Consider the following 13755-nt stretch of genomic DNA (forward strand, 5'->3'; position numbering starts at 1 on the left):
GTTAAATCTGTTGAACAAGCAGAGTCTGCACTGACCATAATCTACTGCAGATTACAAACCCTCGATTCAGGCTCAAAGGAAGCCTATATTTTTCACAACTTGGCTTTTCTTTTCTTTACTTTGACCACCGTTTCCTTTTTTATGATTAAAGAGAAAAAATCCCAAAGCAATGGCGAGAATTTCAAACAGTCAGACGATCGGTATTGGTCTGTTTTCAGACTACCGCCAAGGTCAGGGAGTCTGAGTGTCGGAGTGAGAAACTGAAGGCTGATGGAAAAATCAAACACTCTTTTTGGTCCAGCTTTGACTTACTGTACTCGCAGCTGCTGATTGTGCACAAAGTTTCCTGTGATCTTGTTCCTCCTCTTGGTCATACAGTGAGTCTGTGGGGACTGAACACTCCTCAAGGCAATAAGAATATTCAAACAGAGAACATTTAGGGGGAGTATACATAACAGAGTACTGATTATGACTAATTATGTACATAAAGGTGCCAGAATCTCCCCGACAACAGGTAACCCCTCAGCGAGAGCATGAATGTACATACATCTGAGCTGAGTTTACGACCCTGGTGAGTGATTTGAAAGCTGCAGTAAAGGGAACAATTCCCCTCCAGCCTCCACTTATCTCCTACAGTAACATCCCATTAGGACTCCGCCGGGAATAAAAGCACAACAGCCAGCCTCGGCATGTCTGGTGGCGAGGTGCCTGGTGTCTGATGATACCTCTCCTCTCCCCTGTGTTCTCTGTCAGCGCTTGGACTGCCTGCTGCTAAACAGAGCAGTTTAACAACCCTCCCAGCATCCTTCCTCGCTAAATGATTCAAACGCTCCGGCACTTCAAAGTGGAACCAAATGTTCCATTTCAACAGATCCCTTGAAGGAGACTCTGCCGCTAATGACATGGGGAGGTGTGACGGTGGGCTCTGGGGCCCCGAGAGTACACTGTACCACGTGGGAAGACAGAAGGGGGACACAGAAAATACCCCAACACATTTTTGCAAAACCACTCCAGGATAAAGAGTTCTGGCTATTGTGTTACAGCTTGTAGTGTTTATCAATATCACCTGATCTAACACGCAGGAACAAGAACAATCCAGACAGCCCTCAGCAAGGCGCTCACTTGACTTCAATTGAAGCTGAATAAAAATTCAAAGTTCAGCAGCTTGTTAGCATACAGCGCTTCGTTAGCATAAATTACGTCTGAACTTAGTCTGGGTAAGCAAGGCCCTCCTTGTTTTTAAAGAAGAAGATTTGCATTAAAGAGATTCTCAAACCTAATTATATAACAGAGAATAGAAAAGTAAATATTAACAATGCAAGACCTCATTTACACACAGGAGGGGTGTGTTTTATAAAGAGCGCGACACAATATCTACATCTGAATCAACCTCATTAAGTTCAAAATCTTCATCACAGATTATTCAAACAAATCAATATAATCCATTCTCATTTCATCTGCGTTTTGTTTACTCAGCTGTACTTCAGCTGATGATGATTACAACGCCAGAATAACAAATGGTGCAGTTGACGCTGTTACCCGCTGCAGCTGAAATGGCACAAAAGCTGTGTGTGCTCCTTATTCAGCATGCAGCGTGTGTATCGATCTCGGAGGCATGAATGTGTTTTATTATTATTATGTTGTTGTTGTTATGCTGCACTCCTGCAGTCATCACACTGCAGCAGCATGGCCGGCTTTCCAGCTGCTCTGTTGAGATATGTCCTGCAGGATGCTCGTACAATGAAAACAAAAGGGTTTTATACGTCCTCCCAATGCCTGCTATTATTTATGTTTATATGGAGGGAGACATAGAATATTCAATGAGGAGACTAATGCTGCGTATGAAAACGTCTATAGCCTAAAAGCTAAAATATGTCTCTGGATGGATTTTCGATAATAAAAAATACATCTGCAGAAAAGTGCAAAAATACGCTCATAAATATTGTTTGTGTGTATCAAAATAAAAAGTGTTATGAAAGGAGAAGAAAGCCAAAGAAAACTGTGATTGATCAGGAAATCGTGGGATCATTCTTGAAAAATGGTCTCCTTCTTTCATTTTTCACCATCTCAAACTGTGCGCTGTGAGTGTTTCCACAGAGTTTGCGTTAAGGTCGTTTCACGAAAGGAACATTTTCCCCACATGTAGCTGGAGTAATTAACTGAGCAGCACAAACTGAGAGAGCTCGGATACAGAGGCATTATAGATAAGTTCACCTCCGCCAGCTTTAATTGAGCTATTAATATTTAATTGATTTAATTTCTTTAGAGCATAGCTATGCTAATATGATAGTCATTACTCTTTGTGTAACCTCCCCTGTGTCTTCTCTCTCAGACTCGGGACGCTTTGGGAAACTTTGTGAAGAAAGCCATCACACACTACAGGGACGACCTGGATCTGCAAAACCTGATGGATTACATCCAGAAAGAGGTGCGCTCAACTCCAGTGGCTGCTTGTGTATGCAGTCAGTCATATCACACAAAAATTGATCACAGTCAGCGGTTTATCGAACGCACTAAACCAAGAAACCACAGAGCCGTGTGTTTCCTCTCCATTATTTGGCCTGGGTGTGGGTTTTCCACATGAGAGGTCCCACTTCCTGTGCTCTGTGGCTCTCCTCAGGTGACATCCCTCTTCCATCTGCGCACACTGGCACTCTCGAGAGGAGGGTTTTCCCTCAGGAGCAGCCCAGACTGTCAGGATGTACAGCACAGAGCAGGAGCCTGTTTCTAAATATACACCTGTGCCCTCCTCTCTCTGCTCTCTCTCAGTTCAAGTGCTGTGGGTGGAACAACTACACTGACTGGTCCTGGAACCTGTACTTTAATTGTACTCATGAGAACCCCAGCTCTGAGCGCTGTGCTGTGCCCTACTCCTGCTGCACTCCTGTTCCCGGAGAGGTGAGTGCTTCTACTGGTGAAGGACTGCATTAAAATAAAGCTCTTCTAGTCTCACATCCACTCAAACTACCCAACACTTCACAATATTTACCACATTCATGCTCTGATGGAAGCTTCTGTTCAGGCTGACATCTTGCTCAGGATCTGTTTTTTCCATTATTCTCTGTTAGTCATTCACACATCGCTCATTCACTGCTGACACAGACTTCATGAACCAACTGTGGTTCAGTTTCTGGATCAAGGACACAGTAGTTACATGTGCAGAGCTAAGTCAAGGATCACACAACAAATCTCCAGTGCCACTCCACCTACGGCTGATCTCTCCTGTGTGGACAAACTGAAGCTCCCCTCACACATGAACTCCTGATATCTGCTGGATCCTTTCAGGACTTCACAACCTGTATGAAAGATGGATAAAGACTCCCCATGAGAGTTCATTTAATGGTCTTAGAAAGGCCTTATTTAGCTCTCATGCCTCTAATACGAGGGAGGGCTGACAAGTTTGTAACCTGACCACACTGTAAACCCAGATAAGTTGAGTTTACTTGAAAAATGCTTCTAAACTGGTTACCTTAAAAACAAAAAAAAGTAATGATTTATGAAGCTTAAGTTAATTTAACTCAACATTATGGAAAATCATTCCAATAATTTTCTTTAATCAAATAAACCTGATGTTTATTTGTTACAGATTCAAACATTCAGTAATGTTTCAAAATGTTGCATATCACTGTAAAACACAAGTTTACTTACTCATAACTGAAGGTCTAATCATTAAATTTGCCTTCTGAATTGTATAAACATTACAATAAAAAGTTGAAGCACATCTGAACAGCTAAATTGAATCACATTTTAAAGTAGAGCTGGGTCTCATATCCACAGCGTTCCCTCCTCACTCATGGCTACAAACGCAGTCACAACAAAAATCTGCTGTAAAACCTCAAACCTGTTGACTCCTGAGGCCTATATGACGAAGCAGGATTAGTGTCTTAGCGAGATAACTTCAGCGTTAACTCTTGATTACTGATAGCACGAAGCTGGTTCCATTTTTATCAGAGTAGATCACCATGGTGACCGACTCTGAACGGCTATCCTGCTCTGGAGCAGGATAAGTTGGAGGTCGAATCTGATCCAATAAAAAGACCCTCCCACTGGCCAATCGGCTTTTCAGAAACAATGGCCTGCCCTTTTCTCCCAAACCCGCTGGACAGAGGCGTACAAGTTGTAAGAAGAGCTTTAAGAAGAGAAAGGGTGTTTAAAGATCGATCAGATCCACTTGATCAAAGTGTCAATTCGCTGTATGAGAGGTATAAGTTCTGACGGCCCGGACTACTCTACCCCTGTGAAATATTAGAGCCGTACATTGCCCGTGCAACCCGCAGGAGCGGTGCACTGACTGTCCCACAGACATTGTGCATCGCCCTGCGATTCTTTGCCACGGGCAGCTCCATGTACTCTGTCAGGGATGTGGAGCGACTGAGCAAGTTTACGGCATCCCGCGTTGTGCATCAAGTGGCTGCTGCCCTCACGTAACTTATGGACGAATTCATAGCGTTCCCAGGATGAATGAGAAGGAGGTGGAGCCAGTTACCTGTGATAGGAGCTGATTCTGAACAAAAGATGAAGGAACTCTAGCTCAGATTCTGTCAATGAAATGTACACACAGCAGAACATATCACCACTTTTTTGGGAACATTTTAGGGGAAGCTGAGCTTCTCTTGTAGTTTTAGAGCAATCTCCACTGCTTGAAACAGACTTATCAGACGTGATGATGTTCTTGTTTTTGTTTTTGATCTGCTCCCATGTTCTTCTGACTCCAGAAGGATTACATCTGGGAGAATGACATGATAATTGGAATACACGCAAGTCATTTGCACAGTAGCATTTATTATTTTATGAGATTTAGAAGTGTGATCACTATAATACTGAGCCACTGATGAGTAACATTTACACAGTCCACTATGCGTTGTCATGCATTTTGCCTGTGGTTGGCCGCTGCTACCGTGTTCCCCCTTACTGAGTTATTGCTTCTCTCCTCCTTGTATTGCTGCATTATGGTGAAGTACGAAGCTTTCTTAGTCGCTTATGATTGTGATTGGTCAGCTGCCTCTGAGCCCTCCTCTTTTACGTGCGCGTTCACGGCTCTTGATGAGACAATCCTGGGTTGAGTTACTGTGTTGATAACTTGCGCCGTGCTATCATTTATCCTGATTTCCTTTGTTACGGTTACTCAATCCTGGATAGATGTGAGTTACCGTGGATAAGTTGACCGCGCTCGTGCTATACGCCTCTGGTCTGGCTTTGCTCATTATGTTTGTTTATCATCAACGTAAAGTAAAATACAAACAGATTTTGACATGGTTTGTTTTATTTTGAAAGTCACTGGGTCTTTTTAGGTAGATTTTGGTCATGACTTCCTGTCCTGCTGACTGAATTTATGCGTCACAGCTCTGCGTCCGTCAAAAATAGGATGGCTGTGTATTATCTGTGACTTAATAGACCAGCCACGCAGACAGACCTCAACAGAATGGATCCGGTGTAAGCTGACCCATTGACTTCTGATCAGTTTGCTGTGACAAAACAGAGACACACTGCAGATACATCTGGTGTATTTCAGCTGTAAAATTGAAAACTTACCACTACCCTGCAAACCAGCAAAGAGACTCAGGAAAAATGAAGGTACAACCATAAGGTTATTTGATCGCTATGGAGCTATTCCCACACAATCCACCACAATAATGAGCCTCTCCTCAGTAAAGATGAACTGTAAAACCTCAGACCTGGTTACTCCTGGCACCACTCATTATCTCAAGCCTCTTCAGGCTGTGTGCGGCCAGGCCCCATGGGTGCAGGACTGGCCACCAGGGGCTTGCCATCGAGCCCCACCTCCAGGCCTGGCTCCAGGAGGAGGCCCTGGTGACCCACGTTCAGGCACCATTGTTTTTTGTCATCATGAGGGGTCTGTGTGAGACTGCTGCTTTTTTTTTACCATAAATATATATATATATATATATATACAGTGTATGTTTTTTTTACAGTGTATGGCATGCTTTTTGTTACATTTCCACTGATTAATACAGAAGAAACTAGAGCTCAGATGCCTAAATAACCAAGACAAACCGTCCTACTTTTTTTCACAACACTGCAGGTCATTCATTGGTTGAATGTTGCTGTTTTTTCCAAGGCACTAGCCTTGAAACAAAGCTACTGTTTACTGTGTTGTGTTTTTCTTCTTTGCTGGATTTATTAGCCGAATACACTGTGTAGTGCTGCTATGGCGTCACAACATAACTGACGCAGCTATCGGCATACCACTTACACAGAAGGCACAGTTGGTTGTGGAAATGCAAACAGGATCAGGCTTTACCAATCCAATCCGTACCAAACTGTACTGATCCAAACCAGACTACTTGCTGGAAGTTGGCCTTTAGGGATCTGGTGGACCATGCAGGGTCTTGTGTCCGTTGGTGGGTTGTAGTACAGGATCTTCAGACTTGAAGCTCGCTGTGGACCCGGCACTGGAGACTGCTTTTTTGTGGGGAATCAGGGGTGAAGCGTGCCTGACTGTGACTGTGCCCTAAGTGCTTCTAGCCTCATGTTATGAACACAGGAGCTTTCTGCTTGGTCCTGCACTTCACACACGCCCCCCACAGCAGGAGGTCATTTGTTTGTGGTGAGGGCTCCAAACTATTAACAGCTTCATTAACATGTGTTCTTCCTGGCTTCATGCAATCTCTTTTTACCAGAGGGGCTAGAATGAGAGTCTGCATGAAGTTAACAGACTTCACCATCCCTCTGCACACATGCACCCCATCTGAGTAAGACCTGGGAAGTGTTCAGAGGTGCTGTGTGTGTGACAGGTGGAGCCTAATCAAAAACTGCAGCTGATGAAGTAGCTTCAAAGACACGCAGAGTTCAGTTCAATGCCAGAAAGCAACATTCAGTTTGTGATGGAAAGATGTTTCAAAAGAATGTCTCAGCAAAGGTTTTAAAGAAGCACAAATATGCGTTTGAAGGTTCAGAGCTGAAACCTGAATGAGTCAGACAACAAGGACAAACAGGGGCTGTTTTCCAAACCACCTACCACATACTTCATGGAAATGTAGCCTGTATCAGGCACCTACTGCATACTGCCTGTTGATTTTGAACGTTGTATGACTGTTCATCTGTTATGTGACATAGGTTTATTTTCTTTTATGACTAGAGGGGGAAAGATTACTGGTGTTTCGTTGGCATACCTTCACTTTTCTCTCGTTCCGTCTAACATTTGTGCTGCAGTATTGGAGATGTAATGTCGACTCGCCCCAGTAGGTGGCAGTAATGCTCCTAAAACTAAGTGCCACCTGCAATAAAAAGAGGATGAACAGAAGATGAACAGCGTTAGCAGTTATTTCCAAAATCAGTAGGATATCTGGGTACTTTTAGCAGAGTGAAGTTTTTGTTCTGTATCACATATTAAACTCTACATATCAAAGTTTCAACAAAACAGTAGACCCTCAGATCACGGCTAGTTTAGTGGGTGGTTTGGAAAACAGCCCAGGTCTTTTAGTTTGAGATTAAAGGCTTTGACACTTAGGAGTTTAACTTCTGCTCCTAACAGACAAACCACACGGTGTCCTCTGTTACAACAGCTCTCTAAAAGGTTAAAGAGGCTGTGAGGAGTTTGAAAGTGAGATTGAAAAGTCTCCCTTCTGGATATATGCCCTCACTTTCAGATGAGATTATCAGTGCCAATATCAGTTATTTCAAAATGCTACTTTGTAGCTTCCCAATTGGGAATTGATTTATAGGGCGTCTAGGTCTCTATGACAACACCACAGCGACTGACTAAATTTAGCAGAGAGAAGAGAGATCTGTGTTTTTCTCTGCTGAAAACGATATCTGTGATTAATTTTGTAGTGATGGTGGACACTGGAGCCTAACTGTCAGACAGAAAAAGGACAGAAGAGGAGAAGAAAGAAAAATCAATCAATCAATCAATCTTTATTTGTATAGCGCCAAATCATAACAAACATTAGCTCAAGACAGCAGAGAGATAGGGCCTGAGCTAAAGGCTAACTCAGGAGCTTAACTGCTGACTGTGGGTTGGAGTCAACTAATGTTGACTCCAACCCACAGTCAGCAGTTATTCTGCAGTGGTCTGTTCAAACTTGAGAGTCTATCAATAAAATGAAGAGTGAGGTTACGTTGGCTCTGATTGGTAGATGACTGGCAGGACATAACCAGGATTCACTAACGTTACACATTACAGACATGTCTTAGAGCACCGGACTTCAGCTGAGCTAAATATAAACAGTTACTAAATTACAAACAAACTGACAGTGTTTCCTTGTTGTCACGTTAGCCTACAGATATGTTGGAGCTCATGGGCTTCCGACAGCACTACACAAAGCCGGCTGCTACAAATGTTTCCTTGATGTCACGCTTCAAACTGTAGAGTTACGTTACTGCACTGATAAAAACCTTACCTTGGCGCATTGGATCCTGTAAAAAGTCATCTTGAACAAAGAAAATTTGTTCCAAAACAAACACACACCTAGTTAAAAGCCATGTTTTCATGAAAGTGCCAGAAGGTGGCGAGGCAGTCCACCAAAAACAGATCCTCTTCAAAGTATCTTTAAGTTAATGCTTCCAATACAAGCATTATAAGATGGAACACACAAGTCACAATAAGCTGATGTGTCTTGTCTGTGAGAATGGGAAATGAAAGTCCCAGATACAGACAAGTTTAGGTGAGAAATCCAGAGAAGGATTTAAATAAGTCACTTGATGGCCAAGACACACCAGGTGTGTCTCTGGGCCGGCTCTGTCCCGTCACTAAGCCGGATCAGATCTGTTTATATTCAGGCAAACATGTAAACTTACACTGGATCTGCTGCATCCAGCTGCATCCCTGCTCCGACAGGTTACAGCAGGTAGGTACACAACTGTCCTGTTTTTGCCAGATGAAGAGGGTGTGAGGCATCATTTCCCATGGGCAGATTAAGCAGGAAAGGAAGTGAGTTACACTAACATCATCATCATCAAAAAGATTCTCTGACTATGGCAGGTCATGGCTGTTTTCACATAGCCCAAAAAACACCCAGGCCCCAAACAGAACGCAAACAAACATCCATGGAGAGATGTCAGAGTCAGGGCAAACTGGTGCTTCTGCAGCAGTGGGCCCAACCCCTGTACTATAGCTTAACCAGGACTTGAACTAGTTACTCCCTGGTTCTCAAGTCACATTCCCAGAGGCTGAAATGCTCTTACAGAGGGGTAGACATTTTCCTGACATGATGGTTAAGGTTTTAGTGCCTGTGAAAGTTTGATTGAATTTATGCTGTAAAAAACAAACAGGAAAACAAAACAAAATCCCATCTCAAAGCTAAAATTGTCTTTGCAACTTACCACACCATAAATAATCTATAGATGCTGTTATGAAGCCAGAGTTCCTAGACAGTGACAAACTGTATTTTCCTGATTTTGACACTGACTAAGTACACAGTTGTGTCAAAACAGCTGCAGCTATTTTTGTCTTTGCCTGAGGGCAGCACCAACATGTCTGAATCTGCAGGTATAAAGTGCTGCTGGTGTTACTTCCCCTCCCACGGGCAAAGCGAGCTGTTGTTTGCAGACTGGACTGATAATGACCAACCACTTCCTCCCTTTAGGGGATGATACAGCCTGCATATAAGACTGTTGCGAGGCTGTCTCAATGAGGTGATTTGCATCTAAAAAAAGCACTGAATTATATAATAATCCAGGGGAGCGGTCTCTCAAATTAAGCCAGACAAAGTGCATCCAAGGTCAGGCTAACAAATTGGGATATAATGATGCTGATATGCGGTGAAATTAACCAACCTTTGAAACAGTGCCTGCAGAGAGCATTCACCTGTATAAAGCCACTTTTCATGAAGGTTTTTATGGCGTTTTGTTTACGAAGAATCAACCCACACAGCCGCCTGTTCATAAATAACACACAGAATATATGCAAATATAAAGGCATGCGAGAACCCAAACAGTATATATGCAAATGCCGTCCCCATGCATGAATATTACAGTTGCACTCCCACGGAGACTCCAACAAAATGCTCATCTAGCCTCTGCAGAGACAGCAGAGCAGCTCCCAGGCCACTGAGGACCATTCCTTCTAGTTTGTGTGAAGACAGAAAACTAAAGAGTGCATGTACATCCATCACACTAATATTGATTTAACATCATGCTACACGGAAAACAGATCACAGCAACCTTTCTTCATGGTCGGAAAATCAATTAATTAAAAAGTGGAAGAGCTAATGCAGTGCTGCACCCTGCTGTTTGGAGCCGGTAACTGCAGGAGTGCTTCAGGGACTGAGCAGGCTTTCTTCTTACATCAAATACACACTGCTGCTTCTCCAGCTTGTAGTTTGCTTTTCTCTGGAGCTTTTACGGTCAACAGGCTTCCTCAGCTGTCACAATAACTGATGTCTCTCTCATGCACAGCAGGAAAATTGACATGAAATATCAGGCTGTGACCCTTCGAATGCTGACGGCAGTGTTTCAGGTTTAATAGACAAGACAAAAAAGAGATTAAAGGTTATCTGTCCTCCTTCTGTTGCACAGGCAGTGATTAACACCATGTGTGGTTTTGGGGTTCAAACGCAAAACTACCTGGAGGCAAACAAGGTGATCTACCCGGTGGGCTGTGCAGACAGAGCAGTGATGTGGATCGAGTCTCATCTGTTGCTGGTGGGGGCCCTGGCCCTGGGTCTGGCTTTACCTCAGGTAACCTCACACATACACGCACTAGGGATGGGTACCTTTCACATTTGAAACAATACGGTACCAATGCTCGGTACCTGGCAATCGGTACCGGTACTCAGCGGCACTAATTTTCGGTACTCTTTTGTGTTTATGTGGTAAAAAAATATAAATTTGTTCAATGATAAAGTATAATTCTTTTCAATTTAACATATTTATTCCTTGGTATGTAACATTGTAATGCCGTGTTAATATGTTGCTCTGCCGTATGTTATAGGGTGATGCTATGCTATTTTGTTATCTTGTGATGCTATTGTAAATATATTTCTTGAATATTTGAAGAAATCCTTTTTTTTTTTCTAATTTTGTCTTGTAGTATTTTTTTGTTTTGTTTTGTTTGTTTGTTTTTTGTTATGTTTTCTTATTTGATGTTATGTTACTATATTGCCATGTATGATAGGTTGTTTGAATGCTCGCCTGTTATTAAATTTAAAAAAAAAAAAAATGCTGTATTAATGTCCAGCATGGAAAATCTCCTGCTCTTCCACTCTCTCACAGTCACAAGGATGCATTTAGGTACCTAAACATGGCACCATTTGATTTTACATAAATCGGTACCCAGTACTTTTGACAGAATTTGGTCAGTACCTGTAAAAATACCTAATTCGGTACCCATCCCTAACACGCTCTGTCGACAGGCTACCTCAGATATCTGCTGGGTAAAATGACTCGAGTCTTATCTCAAATAAGCTCTCTCACACAAAACAAGAGTCGATACTTGCATCAACTGGCGGCTGACCAGACTGAGCGTGCAGAAATCAACATATCGACGGGGCCCTGCTCCCTCACAGTCAGAACCACGTGGTGTGTTTGGACTTGACTGCAGAAAGAAAAAAAGTCTGAGTGACATTTCATCAATCAGGACCACGCACCTTTCCTGGAGTAACACACGTCCAAACATCAATCTCAGGGCTTCCAACAACTTCCCTGCACGCGAACAGATAGTCTCAGGTATAACATCTCGGTGTGAGAGGAGGAAAAAAAACGAATAATGTTTCTTTAAGAGAAACCAGGGGGTGCAGGGTTAATGTGAGCCTAGTGGAAGAGAACTGATTTAAAATAGAGGGTTATACCCAGACGGCAATAACGAGGCACAAAGGGACAATGAAATTTTAACTGCACATTACTCATTTATTACACTGATCTGGTCTGAGAGAGCAGGTTAATGTGAAACAGAGACCGAGGTCTGTGTGTGTGTGCCAGCGTTTAAGATGAAGAAGCAAAGAAAGAGGATACTGATAATATCCTCCTCCTCAGTGAACACAGCTGCACAACACACCTTAAATCCCACAGCTTGAAGTGCTGGTAATAACCCCAGTCAATATGTGAGATTACCCATGAAATCAAATTAGCACTCTTGAAAAGATGCCTCCAAATAATTAGTGTGAGCACTCATCAAAATGAGACAGGTACCGTCACAGTGTTCTCTAACAGCGAGTGCAGTGTTACAACTTGATCTCCAGCCTTGTCTTCTCTGACTCTCCTATCCGCCTGATTGGGTCCCAAAAGGTTCAGCTAAAGAGGGAAACACGTGAATTACCCATGAGTCCTGTCAGCATGTTGGTATTCCAGTTGCTTTGATGTGAAGTCAATGCGATGATGACGCTTCTTCTTTGTCTTGCACATCCTAACCAAACACTTTGTCAATTTGCCGGTTTAAAGCTCCTGTGGGGGGATTTTTAGCTCTGAATGAAACAGACTGAAATTAATGATAATGATGCTTCTTTGTGGAAAAAATCAAAACCAAAGAGGAGGCTGATCATTTGCTTAATTAGTCTGCACGTTTGACCTCCTGTATGGTAGGTCTCAGACTATCAGCACACTGATAAGTAATCCATTTACCAACACTCGCTGTCAGGCAATTAAAAAAATTAATCTAATTAATTATATGATTTATAATTAATTAATCGAATTAATAGCATTTAATCTCATATCTGCTTGAGATCCCCAAATAAAGAATTTGAATTATAAGACATTAAAAAACTGTAGTGCACGATTAATCCAATAAATACACGGAGAACAGAAGATTCGTAAATTTACTTATTTTTTTTCAACTCACCAATATTAAAATGTTGACTGACATTGACGTTGTGCAAGCATTTGCTGCATCCATAGAAGTAAATAATGTTTTTCAGCAGGGGGAGGCGGGGTCTGGCAGAGCTTGTCATTTAAAATCCTGCTCATAAACTACTATGGGTGAGAGCGCTTTGCTCTTCGGATGAGAGCTCAGCATGGATATGGGGGGAAGATGTGAGATGACAGAGGCATAGCGAGATGCTGCAAGTCAGAGAAGTTCAGGCAGGTCACGCTTCAACTGAGGATGTGTCACGGTAGTTCAGAGAAAAAGAGCAGCGCCATCGTGAGACAGGGCGACGGAGATCATGGAGAGTATCAAAGGATGGAGCGCCTGAGATGAACACGATCAAAAAACTTTTTTTACGTTTGTTTTTTGGATCAAAAACAAGAAAAAGGACATAAAAGAAGAGAGTCCACTCTTCTTAGGTAGTTTTGGTGTTTACATAGTCAGTTACATTATTATTTGGGTCTTGAAGATCATTCAAGATGCTCTGAAAATGGCTGGCAGCCAATGAGTTAATAGCGTTATTTTTTTTTAACACATTAATTTGCGGTGTAATTAATTGATCGAATTAAAACGTTAAAGTTACAGCCCTATATGGGACATTTGAAATAAAAAAGGATGAGACTCTGTCACAACACATCACTTCTTCATCTTCTAGGACATTTTTTGCCGTGGTTCACAGCACAGCCAATAACAGACACCTCCTCCAGACTTCCACTCCTGTGCCAAGTGGACTCCACTTAAAGTCACGCCCACAGCTGACTGTGGCTCCCTTCAACAAGGTGGAGGGTCAAATACAGCATCATGCTGCAGGACAAACTCACTCCTGCAAAAATAGGAACTCAATGTAACCAGGATGACAAGTCTCAAAAATAAAAATCTGTTTCTGTGATGAAATTTTAGCAGTCTCACAAAAGTGAGGATGTCTTTTCTTTATTGGAGGCATCTCAATATTTATCCCATTTGAAAGATTAGAAAAAGAGCCAACTAGTTCCTGA

General features: G+C 42.5%; 1 protein-coding gene across 1 annotated transcript in view; it reads left to right on the forward strand.

The window, feature by feature from the left end:
* tspan33b (tetraspanin 33b) overlaps positions 1-13755 on the forward strand; it is a 49957-nt gene that overhangs the window by 34625 nt on the left and 1577 nt on the right. The window contains exons 5-7 of the mRNA XM_074677588.1: positions 2333-2428; positions 2770-2898; positions 10480-10641. Of these exons, the coding sequence (XP_074533689.1) occupies positions 2333-2428; positions 2770-2898; positions 10480-10641 (387 nt within the window). The remainder of the gene's footprint in view (positions 1-2332; positions 2429-2769; positions 2899-10479; positions 10642-13755) is intronic.

Source organism: Halichoeres trimaculatus, unplaced genomic scaffold, assembly GCF_033239565.1.
Source record: "Halichoeres trimaculatus isolate MK-OKI-2021-1 unplaced genomic scaffold, fHalTri1.1 fHalTri1_scaffold_10, whole genome shotgun sequence".
NCBI classification, from domain to species: Eukaryota; Metazoa; Chordata; class Actinopteri; order Labriformes; family Labridae; genus Halichoeres; species Halichoeres trimaculatus.